We start from the raw sequence: 13,198 nt of genomic DNA, 5'->3' as shown, positions 1-13,198 counted from the left end.
GCACACAACAGTGGATTCTGTTAAAAACCAAATGCTACAAGGGAATGGAAAACTAAGAACATGGAAGAAAACCCAGTACTGTTGGAAAACTCACTTGCAGGGATGCGAGTCAATGCAGTTACAAAGAATAATACAAGCAATAGCGCATTAAAGTAATCCTGCTATGGATATCCACGGAACTTACTAGGGAAAACAAGAATGGACCCCACTTAGGGCATACTGGGCTGTTAATAAGTCTGGAGTCCGCTCTCCACATGAACAATTTGCTGCTGAGCCCAAATAATGTGAACAACCTAAGCAACATGCTAAGTTGAAATGTGGAAAAAATTTGATAAGCAGCATCAAAAGGGCACTCAGCACAAAGATATTGGCTCACAGATCAGTCCAATATGTGCAGTGGATGGATGAACATGGCCTACATGTGGCAGCACCATCATCGTATCCAGGTTAAGAAACAGCCTGTAACATCCCTGTCGTCAGCAGGGTCTCTTTTGCACGCATGAAGTAAGGAGAGTGTGGTATGATATAATCCTGCATGACCATCTCCTTGAGTTAGCACAAGCGTTCTTATGAGTACTTGCCATTTCCTAACAATACCTTCTTCCAGGACTATGTCGCTGTAGTGGCCCAAATCTCTTGGTGGGCTTGAAAGCTTGTCTTTATAAGCCATGTTGCATCGTAGCTAATTCCGCTCTTTTGTCCCATTTCCTGACTGAGTCCTGAGTCACACCAGATTTGTGGCTTTCTTGATCCGAGCTTTGTTTCTAGTGTTATATCCTGGTATTTTCTAATCCTTCCTCATGCAGAGACGAATGAGTCACTGGGACTTCACCGTTTGTAGCTGAAAGCAGTCCATTCCTCCCGTCTTGTGGGGCTGCTGGCATCCTTGGGGGCAGGACACACCCTATGTACCTCTGCTCAATTCTGAATTTGTTTCAAGTAATCCTCAATGCCTGTTGCTAATTCGCCCTGCCAAGATTGAATATCCGGAACCGGTGTGAACAGCTGAGCTTACGCTGCATGCAAGAGATCCGTTGGTATGGCTTTTTGTGAGCTCATCTTCTTAAATACAGCTGCAGTGTCGCAGATGCACCAGTCACTGTGGTGACAAAGACGCAAAGAATCCTCCAGGGTAGACTGCAGTCTTGGGGGTTCTGCGTCTGTTCTCCCTGTATGCATTATTTAATTGTTTGTTCTCCAAGGCACTCTCTTTTATGAATAGTGCCTAAGGAGGATGTTTGTATGCCACTGTCACCACCAAGCTCTGGGAACAGACTGTTGACTCAGAGTAACAGGCGGATACAGACCAGCAATCCTGTTGTTTAACCTAGCAGCAACCTGCACTGGCACCCTTGCCCACCACCACTGCAGAAATGCATGCCACAGAAATCAAAATGTTCATTAAATTCAAAAGCTGCAACAGCCCTGAGCTAAAGTGGCCCAATGGCAAAAGTGTCACTGGGTTCTGTAAAAATCTGAGCTTTTGGTGATCATGAAGCGGGGTACATTTATATTTATTTAAGCATTTATTTTGTAGAGTGCTTTTATATAGAAATTCTCCACTGGTTGAGATTTGTTTGCTCGCAGTTAAGCCGTTTTTACTTGTAATGAAATAAAATATATAACCTACATCAATGGGTCATAAGTTTGTGTGAATCCCTTTTAGATAGTGGAGCTGTGAACAGCTAAAAATATGTTTTCATTGAAAGTATAGCAAGAAGGAAAGCAGTTTGTGTTACTGGATCACAGCAAAGGCAAGGATACTGGTGGGTTAACATATTAATCAGACGTTGCATAACTGAGAGACTACAATTCCCATCATGCCTCCTGGAGTGGCAGGGATAATACACAGGTAAAATTTCCATCATGCCCCCTGCACCAGCAGGGATGAAGGAGTGGTAGATAAGAGGGCTGAGATGGACAAATGAAATCCCTAGAATATTAGATTTACTATGGTGAGAGGTGAGTAGCTTATTTTTTGTTTTCTGCTTGCCCGCTTAAGTAGAGGGTTGATCAAAGCAGGAAGGCGCCCAATGAGCGCCACTGGATTGAACTCCGCAGTTTGTGTACGTTGACGCCATCTGCAGGATCTTGCAATGAGATTTGTAGCGACGCTCTAGAGGCCCTTGTGCCCTGGAAAGGACTGTCTGGCCCAATTGCACAAGTTGGCTGTTTACCCCACTAGTTTCCCTCATGTGAATGCAGATTGAGCCCTGTTGGCCATAGTAACCCCAGAAAAGGCTTGTTCACAGGAACTCTAGGAGGGGTGGCATGCCTTCTTAAGTCAGGCACCCAGAAAGTGTCATCTTTGAATTTCCTCCCACTGCAGATTTCCAAAGAGTGGGTTAATAAAGGCTTCTGAACAGACAATGAAACCAGGCCGGAAAATAAATGCATGTACTTGTTTCAGATATCAACATGCTGCACGAAATGGAAATCAGCCTGGGAAAGTACTTAGTGGGGATCATTAGCGTATAGGCACACAGTAAAGTTAAATAAAGAGAAGCAGGATGCTGCCAAGGAGATGCTTTACTTAAATCAACTGACATAGTACTCCACCTGATCACGTGCCATCATTCTACCAAGAAGCCAGTGATGCAAGTGAAGTCAGCCCAGGGCCCCTTCCATATCCTTTTTTAGTTGTAGCCCTTTCCAGGGGAAGTGTCTGTAGAAATATAGCAGATCCACATTAACTGCTCAGCGGAACGGAATCTGGCATTTCTCTGCTGGCTCCACCTTCCCCTGTTCGCACACATTCCATGTTCGTCTGAGGGGGGAAATACGAGGTGACTGAGAGCTGTAACTGGCCCCTTGGAGTGGTAGGTGCGGGATACGACTGCATTAACGCTGTCATCTGGGCCAGGAATTTCAAAACACCTGGCCAGTCGATTGAAACGTGTTTTGATATAATCTCCTCTGCTACAGCTCCACTCACGCCTGATAGGTAAAAGAGGCAGTCTCTGTTAAAAACGCACACTACTAAAATCTGTTTTCAAAGGAAAACAAGAAAACAGGTTACTTCAAAGTACCCATGGTTTTGGGCCGCGCTCTAATTCCGTCCATTGTGGTATTTCCCAGACTCCCGTGGAAAGCCAATAATTGATAAATGCGCGCCCCTTATTCCAAAATGTTGGCCTTCCCCAGCAGCATCATTGTCTCTGGCAAGTAAACAACGCGGGTGAAGTCTCTGTAATACGGTCAACTCCCTCTAAAGAGCAGAAATTATGACCCGGTGACAGGACAGGCAGAAAGAAGAATGAGGGGAGGAAAAGCAATCAATTTGTTTCCTCGAGTTAGAAATAACCCCCAACTCTGCAGTGGCAGTGAGAGGAGTTAAGATTTAGAGGGAACGTTCTCGACCTCGGTGCCCTTGTGCTGGGTCTCCGGAAGTGTGTCTGTCTTTGCGACTAACAGCAGCGTGGGGGCACTGAAGCAGGTGGTGTCACCGGCTGGTGTCTGAAGAAAGCAAATGCGTGTTTTGTGCTTCCGCTGAAGTGCGAGCAATCACAAACTGCTTCACACATAGAATGCTCTGAGTTATATGGCAATGCTGAGAGAGACGACTCTCCAACCTGAGCACTGGTTCAGGGGTTGTACACGTCTCTGAAGAATCGAACGCATCATGAACCTCTCAAGACTTCCCCCACAAGAAACAGCTGGGCGCGCGTGCTTGCAAAAGGCGCGGCCCTTTTAATGCAGGTGCTATAAGAGTTGGCACACAAACACACAATTGTAGAAAACATATAAAAAGAGGTGCAGGTCGGTATGTGGGAAGAAACGGGGCAATAAACAGTACCCACATCTGTTAATAAGCTCGTAGGTAGAATTACTGCTAAGCATTGTAAAACAATGTTTTAACACCTCTATTATATACTTGATATTCAACCAGGCGCCAAATAAAACTAGTGACTGGTTTCTGCTATGCGTCGACTGCCCTTTTGAGCATTTGCGAGTTCACTTGAATGAGTAGCATTTCAACTGAGTAAATAGCTGTGTCGTTCCAGTGATTGCTTCTTACAAGCGAGAAAAATTAATAAAACCAGAATGTACAGATTCGAAGAATTCCAATGCCCCTCTGATTTGTGATGCACTACACTTAAGGTGTGTGCTTTGAAATCGGCGTGGACACCACAGCGGCAGCATTTAACCCTTTCAGGATCCACCAGCTCTTAATAAGCATTCGACCACTACTCCACCCATCGGTCTCCAGCGGTGCAGCATGCAGGGCCACCCAGCAGTGCTACAAGGCTAATGATTTAGACCCGGGATGCCGAGGTTCACAAACTTGGTGCCTGTTGCGCAGTGCACAAGGAAGGCGTAAACTGGCTGGGACGAGTGTAACCGACGGAGAAATAAATGGCTACAGTTCACTCCACAAAAACGATCAAAATGTTAATCTGAAAAAAAACACAAAGTGGGATGGCCGCCTAGTGCTGCTTGCTCCACCCACCAGAAACACTCAGCTGAAATCTAAAAACAGAGCCTGCTCTGGGATGCAAATAAATAAAGCAATCGATTTTGTGTAGAAGGGGCAATCTGTTACAGCACATCAAAAACATCTCGCCGGATTTAATAAGTACCAAAACCATCCAAGGGGAAATTGGATTCTTGAACCGTAACATTAGTCCTAGCGCTGATGCTGGCTGATGAGTAGGCACCGAGGCCATTTCCTGTTCACACCAGATAGCCAACATTGTCTCAGGGACATTTAATTGGACGAGGATGAAAGCGGCAGGGCTTGGCACGGATCCTCTAAGTGTAAAAACTGTGAAAAGCAGCAACAGCATGTCTGGGTTTTTTGTTTCTGTCCCACCCTCTCCCTTCAACTTGATCTCCGCCACTCCCTAAACACAAAGGGGAGCTGAGCTGTACTGCAGGTGAAAGCACCAAGGGCGAGGGGAGGTTGGGAGTGCCAATGTGCAATAAATTAGAATAAGGCACAGTTGCATAGCAATAATCAAAATCATATTAGTGTGCATTTTACTAAACAATAGATGTAATGCAGGTGGCGACCATGGTGGTGTTTAGTTAGGCAGTGACTGGGGGATGCATGTTGTTTGATTGTGTTGGGTATGTGATTGCTGCTTGTCATTGTATGTTTTGTTTATAATTAATTGCGGAGGTGAGTGCATATGTCAGTTTTTGTGTGACTGCGTGGTAAATGCGTGTGCGCAGTTTTGTGCACAAATGTACGTGATTGTGAGCTCGTGTATGTTGCTTTCCGTAAATTATAATTTGTAGATTTGTGCGACTGGTCTGTGTGGACAGAATTGTATGCGTATATGACAGTGCACGTATGCGCCTTTGATCGAGGCAGTGTATGCAAACGTATCGTTGTTCGTCCCAAGTAGAGTATGGTGCACGACTCTTCAGTACAGGTGCTAAATGGTGCGCGCTCCTCGGGCAATGCATCGCAGGGAGGTTAGACTGGCCCCCACTCTAAGCAGGCACACTGAGCTGAGAGAACCCTGCTTCGCCACCCTGCGCTCTGGATCCACAACTCGGGCATTGTGTTTTCTTCCCCTACTTATGGGCAGCTTACTGGATGGTGTGGAAAGGGGATCATTTGTGCACACTGTGGGCGCCACGGTGGGGGGTGGGGCGTTATTATAGGCGCAGCACGAGCTCGCTCTGCGGTGTTGGCTGATTGAGGCTGTACCGGCAACTGTATGTGCATAATCGCAGGCTGCGGCAGCTTTAAACACCATGGACAGTGGCCGGGCCGCCAGCAGCCGTCAGAAGGGCCAGGCCCCGCTCCGCATCAAGGGGGGGCCGAGAGCGGGCGCCTGGGACCGGGACTCCCTACCACAGACTGAAGGACACTATGAGAGATGGCACAGACCTCACATCTGTCTGTACTTCGCTGTACTGGGTGCACTGATCCCGGTTACTTTAACAGTAATCAACATATACACGGCATTCACGCTTTCGTCCGAGAAGCGGACTGAGTGTGACAGCCACACAAGCGCATAGTAACGAGGGGGCCGTAGGCAGTACAGCGCCCAGGACCCGCACAGCGCGCTGCACAGAGCGGCCATGAGGACACAGGGCCACACACTGCAGCATGGCACCCTGGAAGAAAGGAAGGCTACTTCTAGGGCAGGAGAGGGCGTCGAGCTGTTATGGGAGAGGACTCCAAAGCGTGAGGGGGCACTCTTGGGGTGCAACAGTACACCCAGTTGTAGAGGGCATGCACATGGCACCCAAGGGTGGACCATTACACCTGCAGTGGGAGAAAATGACACGCAGGCGACATCTACGAGTTCTAATGAAAACTACAAGGTAATACAAAAGGGCATTCCCAACTGGCAAATTAAATAATAAGAGGCGCTAGCGCGGGGCATCACGGAGCACTGGGATGTATGGAAGCTAGACTAGGAAGCGTGGGACCCTCCAATATTTGAGGCCACTCGCCGGGGAGGTGGTGGCGTGCTGCTGGTCATGGTAAGCGCCAATCGATCTACCTTATTCAGAATTGTACTAAATATAACAATTTTGTAAAAAACCTCCAAAGAACAGCACCCACGCATACAATCCCTCCATGCAGGATGCTGCTTGTTCGGAGGGGGTGGGGTCTCCGGGAGAGCGGATTTCTCCTTGCGGCCAGTCACCAGAGGGCGCAGTAACCGTTACCAGGGAAAGCGTGCGCCCCGCATGCACCTGCAGCGGCTCTGGACGGAGGGGTGCAGCCTCGTACAGTCACAGGGCAGGGGCCTTTCTATGAAACAACAGTGATTTCAACGAATTGGGGCAAGTGTAGTGCGTGCACCATCAATAAACCGTTCAGCTCATACTCGCCCCCTCCCGTTCTCGGCGCAGGTGGTACAGTCCCCTCAGGGCGCGACTGCCCCGGAGGGATAGAAAGGCTTCGTAGCGGGCGGACATGCGCCCGTAGTCACTCAGTCACAGCGGGTGCAGGCGCGCGCGGGGTGACGCGAGGGGTTCCGTGCCGGCCCGGGATGGGGGGAGAGCCCCCTCAAGTAGGACACCACGCTGCCTCCCGCCAAGACCCCCTAGTGGGACGTCTCGCGGGCGCCCTACGGTGGCCCCAGTGCCTCACCTGCTGCAAAAGGAGGGCGGCCGCCAAAAGCCGCAGAGCCCGGGTGATGAGCGGTGTCCTCCGCCGCGGGGAGCCCCGCGCTGCCCCGCACATGATGCGCCGCTCCGGGGCGGCCTCCCAGCCCCCGATGATCCGGCTGCAGTGAGCAGCAGAGTCCGCCCGGTGATGATGCGGCGTCCTGAGACCCCTGCTCCGCCCGCAGAGCCGCTGTCGCTGAAGGAGGCGCTCCCGGTGCAGCGAGTCCCGCTCCCGCACCTCCCTGACTGGCGCTCCCTGTGCCGGCCGGTGCCTGGTCTGCTGATGCCGGCTCCTAACGGTGCTGCGTGTGCTGCGTTCCTCTCTGTGATGATGCTGCCCGTGGCGGTGCTCCCCTGGCCGGGATGGGATCCGCTTGCCGGTGCCTGGCTCCTGCGCTCCTCCGGCTGCTCTGAGCCTCAGTCAGTGTAAGCCCATGGTGGCTGTGTGTGCGCTCAGGCTGTGCCTGTCCTCCTCCTCCCCCTCCCGTCTCCCTGGCACTCTACACTCCTCCCCTCCCCATCAGCGCCGAGAACAATACAAGAGGAGACACGGCAAGCAGAGGGGCTGGGAGCTTCGCACCGCCCTCACCGACCCTCACACATAAAATGTAAGCTGGCACTGCAGCCAGCTCGCAGGGTAAAAGCCGCCACTGCCCCAGCGACATGTAAACTGCCTGTGCCGTGCTTCCCTTGCAAAACCAGCACAGTGTCATGCAGGTTGGCACGGCACCGCCCTCAGACCCTCACATCCAGGAGGCGGATTCTACCGTCTAAAACGAGTGACTGTCCCCACACGCACCACACCCAGCCTGCAGTAACGAGCACGCGGGTCCTACCCGCGCACAATGTGCCGACTAGCAGCACCCTCACACACTTCGACAAAGGCTGATACACTCTGAGACCCTCGCAGCAAGGAGACAAAGTCAACATGCCTTGGGAAATCGCCCTCGCACGACTTTTAAGGCCTGCAGTGGCCACTCACTATATGCAGGCGGATGCATACTGTCCACAATGTATGCAGATTACCACTGCCTTCAATTATGTCCTATTGCGCCACTATTAAACTCTTTACATACAGGCAACTGTACCCTCAGACCAGTGTCATACTGCCACTGCCGGTTGAACTTAGAGTGTAGGCCAGCAGTGCCAACCATACAGTGTGCCTGCTGCCACTGCCATCATGCGGACCTACCCTTTCTCTAGACCCTGACAGCAAGAAGGCTGAAACTGCCCTGAAAAAGAACAACCGAACTGGCAGACCTCTTACAGGTGTAAGAGACAGACTAGCACTGCCGTCACAGATGCCAGATGTACACTGCCACCCACCTAGGCACATTGAGCATGGCGCTTGGCACTGCCTTCGCACATACATCAAATGCAGGCTACCACTGCGATTGAACACGCATATAGTGAACATTGGCACTGCATCCCTCACACAATACACGCAGGCTGAAGCTGCACTTACACACAGATAACATACAGGTTGGCACTGCTCCTACACTCACATAGCATAGGCGTTTGCACCACTTGCACTCACAGCAGGCATGCTTGGAGTGATCTCACACTTATTATCTGCAGTCTGGTATTAGTCACACACCATGGAGACTTGCATTTCTTACATAGGACGGCCCCATACACACAGGTATGCAATGCAGGCTGACCCCGTCGTCATGCGTATATAGCATGCATTCCGGTATTCGTCACGCAGTCGTGCAGGCTAACAGCACTTACGCCCATAACATGCAGTCTAGATCCTTCCTATATTATGCTAGCGCGAGCTGCCCAGTCTCACATATCATGCGAGGTTGCTCTCTTTATTCACAGAAATATAACACGCAGGCCGGCTTATTGTACGCAGGCTGGCACTACCCTCACAAGCACACGAACCCCGTACTGCATACTTTCTGGTACTGCCAATCGCACACACCAGGTAACATGTTGGTTGGCACTTCCCTAAAAATTGATGGACTTCCCCCTCCCTCATACGGGCATGCCACCAATACTGGCACGACGCTGCGTTCACACAATAACATGCTGGCTGACACTCTTTCACACACCTCGAATGCTGCCGCCAGTACGCTCACTTTTGTCATACGTTGTACAACTCTCCGAAACACATACCAACTCACTATACAGTAGTCAAGCAAACTCGTCTTACGACAACGCGATCGCAGGCACATTCGTAATGGTATAAGGACTTGTTCTATCCCCTTCCCGGATGCCACTGCTACCCATGACTAGCTGCCACGAGGCAGCAGCAATCAATGACCCGCATCTGTCACCTCCGCTGGAAACGGTCTTTATGTTTTTTCCCCTCTATAAGCTTTGTTCTTAAGGGCTTCTAATATCAACCTCTCCAAACAGCTGCGCGTCTTCAGCGTTTAATTTTAAATAAACTAGGGGGCGGTGGTGGGAAAGCCCCCCGGAAGGGAGATGACCCCACTTCAGTTGCCATTTGCCGCCCCAGTGCTACACGTTTCCGCCAGACCTACGGATGGAGCTGGCCGACTGACTTTGAGGTGCATCTCCCACTGGAGTTTGAACAGTGTCCAGGCGTCAGGCTGCTTGCACCGTACAACAACCAAACGATACGATACATGGGGGGAGCGGGTACATTATGCGGGGGAAAACGGCATCCCGCTTGCCCACCCCCATTTGCCACCTCATTAGGACATATCCTAATCTGCACTCCATGTACCGCGAGAGGCGCACTCTTATCTCGCCCCCTTCTGCACACTGCACAGAAGCGGCTTCTTTCCGCCTTCGAATCGAGAGTGCCAAAGTCTTATTCCATATGGTTTTAGAGTCCATATTATGCTTAATTTCGAGCATAGACATTGTAACATTATTTTCAAATGAATGCATATGTACTTTACAGACTATTACATTATAATGTTATTGGCCACAAATGGAACCATTGTCACTCTAAGAAATAGAACTTATCTGTGGTGTTACTTGCATTCGGAAGCACACAAGATGATTTTCTGCCACCCGACTCATTTATTGCTTTAACTAAAAAAAAAAAGAAAAAAATGTTTTTCGCAATTCCACCTTTCTGATTTCCTGAGTTTGTAGTCTGGACGTACATTAACCTAGATTTACTATGCAGGTCCTTCATTCATAAAATAGACAAGCACATTTTCCCACGTGATATTAAGGTATTACCTACTGCTGTTCATTGGTAATCCCTATGTCGAGAACAGATGGACACAAACGCCTGGGAGTAGCACCCTTAGGCAGGTCAGTGGTCACATCCCCAGTACAAAGTGCAGCTCATCGCTAAAATCTACCGACGTGACTATGGGGGTCACGACAATGGCAGACGGACTTCAGTCCATCCGGCATCGTATCGGGGACTGGGACCAGCCGTCTACAAGGCGGCGGTCTCACATGGCCAATTACAATGTGACCGCCACCACGGCGGTAGCAATGCCCATATTTTACATTGCGACGGGTGCTGATGACTGCAGCAACTGCCGCAATAAAAACAGGACATTTTACATATCCCTGCACTACGTGGCAAGCACCAAGCGGTGCCTGCCATTTGGTGCAGGGATATATGGGGTGCACTATAGGTGCCCCCCAACACCCAAAGAAATGTGCCAGGGGGGAAGAGGGCCGCTACGGGCCCCTAATGTCCAACCCGACAACCTTTTCATGGCGGGTGAACCGCCATGGAAAAGCTGGCGGGGAGGGACATTCTAATCACTACAGCGGTGCCTGGTAGGCACAGCCACCAATGCAGGGATTAAGAGGCCCTCCACCTCACCTGCAGGCTCAAGGAGCCCGTCGAATGCATGGGCGTCAGAGTTTCCGACCACCATGGAACCGCCAGCCACCGTAATATGGTGGGTGGGGAATGGCCTTCCGAAGGCGGTGCGACTGCCACTGACAGCCTGTTGTTTGGAGGTCTTGCTGTAATCGTAATGACCCCCTATGTTCGTATATATATTTAGTTTATGACCGTTGGTTCAAAACATATAGTGCAGTTAATTTGAATCAATGAAATGCCCAGAGGAAACGCCCAGGGTCTGAGAGGGGCAGAAAATATTCTGGGCACCAAAATAAAAGTGACCCCCATTAGTTAATTAGGTATCTAAAAAAATGCCCATATTTGCAATTTGGGGCAGTTTTGAACTTATAAAGACACGCTGCATAAGTGTTTTGCGAGGTACGGTAGACTGCATTGATTTGTGCTTACTACAGGTAAACTTTGTTTGAATATCAGGGAAATTAACACAAAAAAATCGACACAGAAAACCATAAAAACATACCCACAAACAACCAAAAAAACGACCCAAACACTGACATTTCAGACGACCCCATTGGGCACTGCCTGATTGCCATATAGGCCAGTCTGACCCTGGAAACATCTTCATTGCGATGTGCGTGTGTTGCATGATGTATTACATTTTACTTAGTGTATGTACCTTGCATTTTAAATTGGATCATTTAAAAGTAAAGTGTGTTTAATAGTAGCCAGTGCCATAATAATATTACCCAAGACCTGCCATACTTTTTCCACACAAACATTATTTATTTTTTGATCTTGAAGTTTTATAAAGCGCTGCATGTAAACTTTTGGTTACCTCTGCTCGTGAGTGTAGTACGTGTACGGTTTGATGGAAGTGACCTGAGAGATTAGAGTCCACATGGGTAGGGTCAGTGCCCATATCAAATATTATTCTATTACTATCCCTGATCTGAAAGTTCAGTTAAAAGTATGCCTAAATAGTTCAGTTTTCAGGAATTTCCTGAATAACTTGCTGCTGGGTTGGTTCCAATCCCAATGATGGGTTGAGGGCCTTCCACCATCTAGGACATGGTAGTCCCAGAGTTCCACGTCTGAGTTTCATCCTCCTGAATGATCATTGATGGATCAAGTGGGCAGAGGATGAACGCTGGTGTCTCTTTGGAGTACAGTTTATTTTTTTATTTAGAAAGATTTCTATAGCGCGAACATGACCCCCGAGGGTATCAGAGCGATTTACAGTTTATACATCAAGAGGGATATAAGCAGTTAAAACAGAACCAACAAAGCGAAAAATTCACAGTCTTGTAAAGCCAGGCATTCTCAGGAGCCCAGGCAGCTGGGCCACAAATCTGCGACTGTGACCTCAATATCAAAAGGAATAGCCAATCTGAGGCAGAAATTTCTTCATCAAGAACACTTTGACTTCCTTTTTGAAGAGGACAGTGGAAGGATTCACCCTGACTTCAGGGGGTAGGGAGTTCCAATTCCTCGGTGCAATACCTGAGAAGACTCAATTGTAGGTTTTTCTTTTCTTGCATTTTTGTGGTTTGAGCAATAGGGTGCTGGTGCTTCTGGAGGGTCTCGAACCACACGAGAGCTTCAATTTTTGAGCGAGGTACAGCAGGGTATTGAAGTGAATGGTTTAGTGTGCCATGTATGCAATTTTTAACTGTATCCGAGCTTCATATGGGAGCCAATTCAGGGATAACAGGTCTGGAGATATATGGTTGTAGTTTTAGCGAATTTGTGCAAATTTCTCAAAGTAAGCTAGATCCATGCCCCAGCATGTCTTATGGGTGGTGCAGGTAACAGTTGTTGTTGTGCAAACGTGTTGGGCTTCATAAATTATTTTGATTGATCCAGTTTCTCTTATCTCAGAAGAGCCTCAGCTACCATACCAAACCTTTTAGGTCCTCCAATGGATCTTGCTGTGTGCTTTAAGGGACCAGAATACTTAGGGGATCAAAAACTATCATATGAGGACCTGGAATAAGATAATTGTTCATATTCAATAATTTGTTCGTATTCAATAAGTCAAAGTAACCTCCCAGGAAATTTCTACCACCCAATTAGTTGATCATAGATCAGATTAATTTAGCCACTGCAAATATTGAAACAGAATCAGCAAAATATTCTATACTGTATTGTATTTTCAGCTGGCTTCAAATAATTTCCATACAATTCTAATTTTAAATTCAATCAGATTTAATAAGCATTAACAAGCTTGTCAAATCCAGACATGAAGGGAGCAAATCTTCCTCAGCCGAGGGAGAATTTATACTAACCAAGTAAATATATAGGAAATCATTTGTTTCTCATACCAATCCAATTAATAAAAGGTCAGTAGTTTCCAAATAACCAGTTCCA

At 48.5% G+C, this 13,198-nt stretch overlaps 1 protein-coding gene across 1 annotated transcript in view; it reads right to left on the bottom strand.

Moving 5' to 3' along the window:
- The window catches only part of CDH2 (cadherin 2), a 312,962-nt gene extending 305,423 nt beyond the window's left edge, over positions 1-7,539 (bottom strand). The window contains exon 1 of the mRNA XM_085605715.1: positions 7,061-7,539. Within this exon, the coding sequence (XP_085461841.1) occupies positions 7,061-7,153 (93 nt within the window). The 5' untranslated portion in view covers positions 7,154-7,539. The remainder of the gene's footprint in view (positions 1-7,060) is intronic.
- Between the last annotated feature and the right edge of the window lie 5,659 nt (positions 7,540-13,198).

Source organism: Triturus cristatus, chromosome 5_1 (assembly GCF_964204655.1).
Source record: "Triturus cristatus chromosome 5_1, aTriCri1.1, whole genome shotgun sequence".
Lineage (NCBI taxonomy): Eukaryota > Metazoa > Chordata > Amphibia > Caudata > Salamandridae > Triturus > Triturus cristatus.
This window is presented reverse-complemented; position numbering and strand designations above follow the sequence as displayed.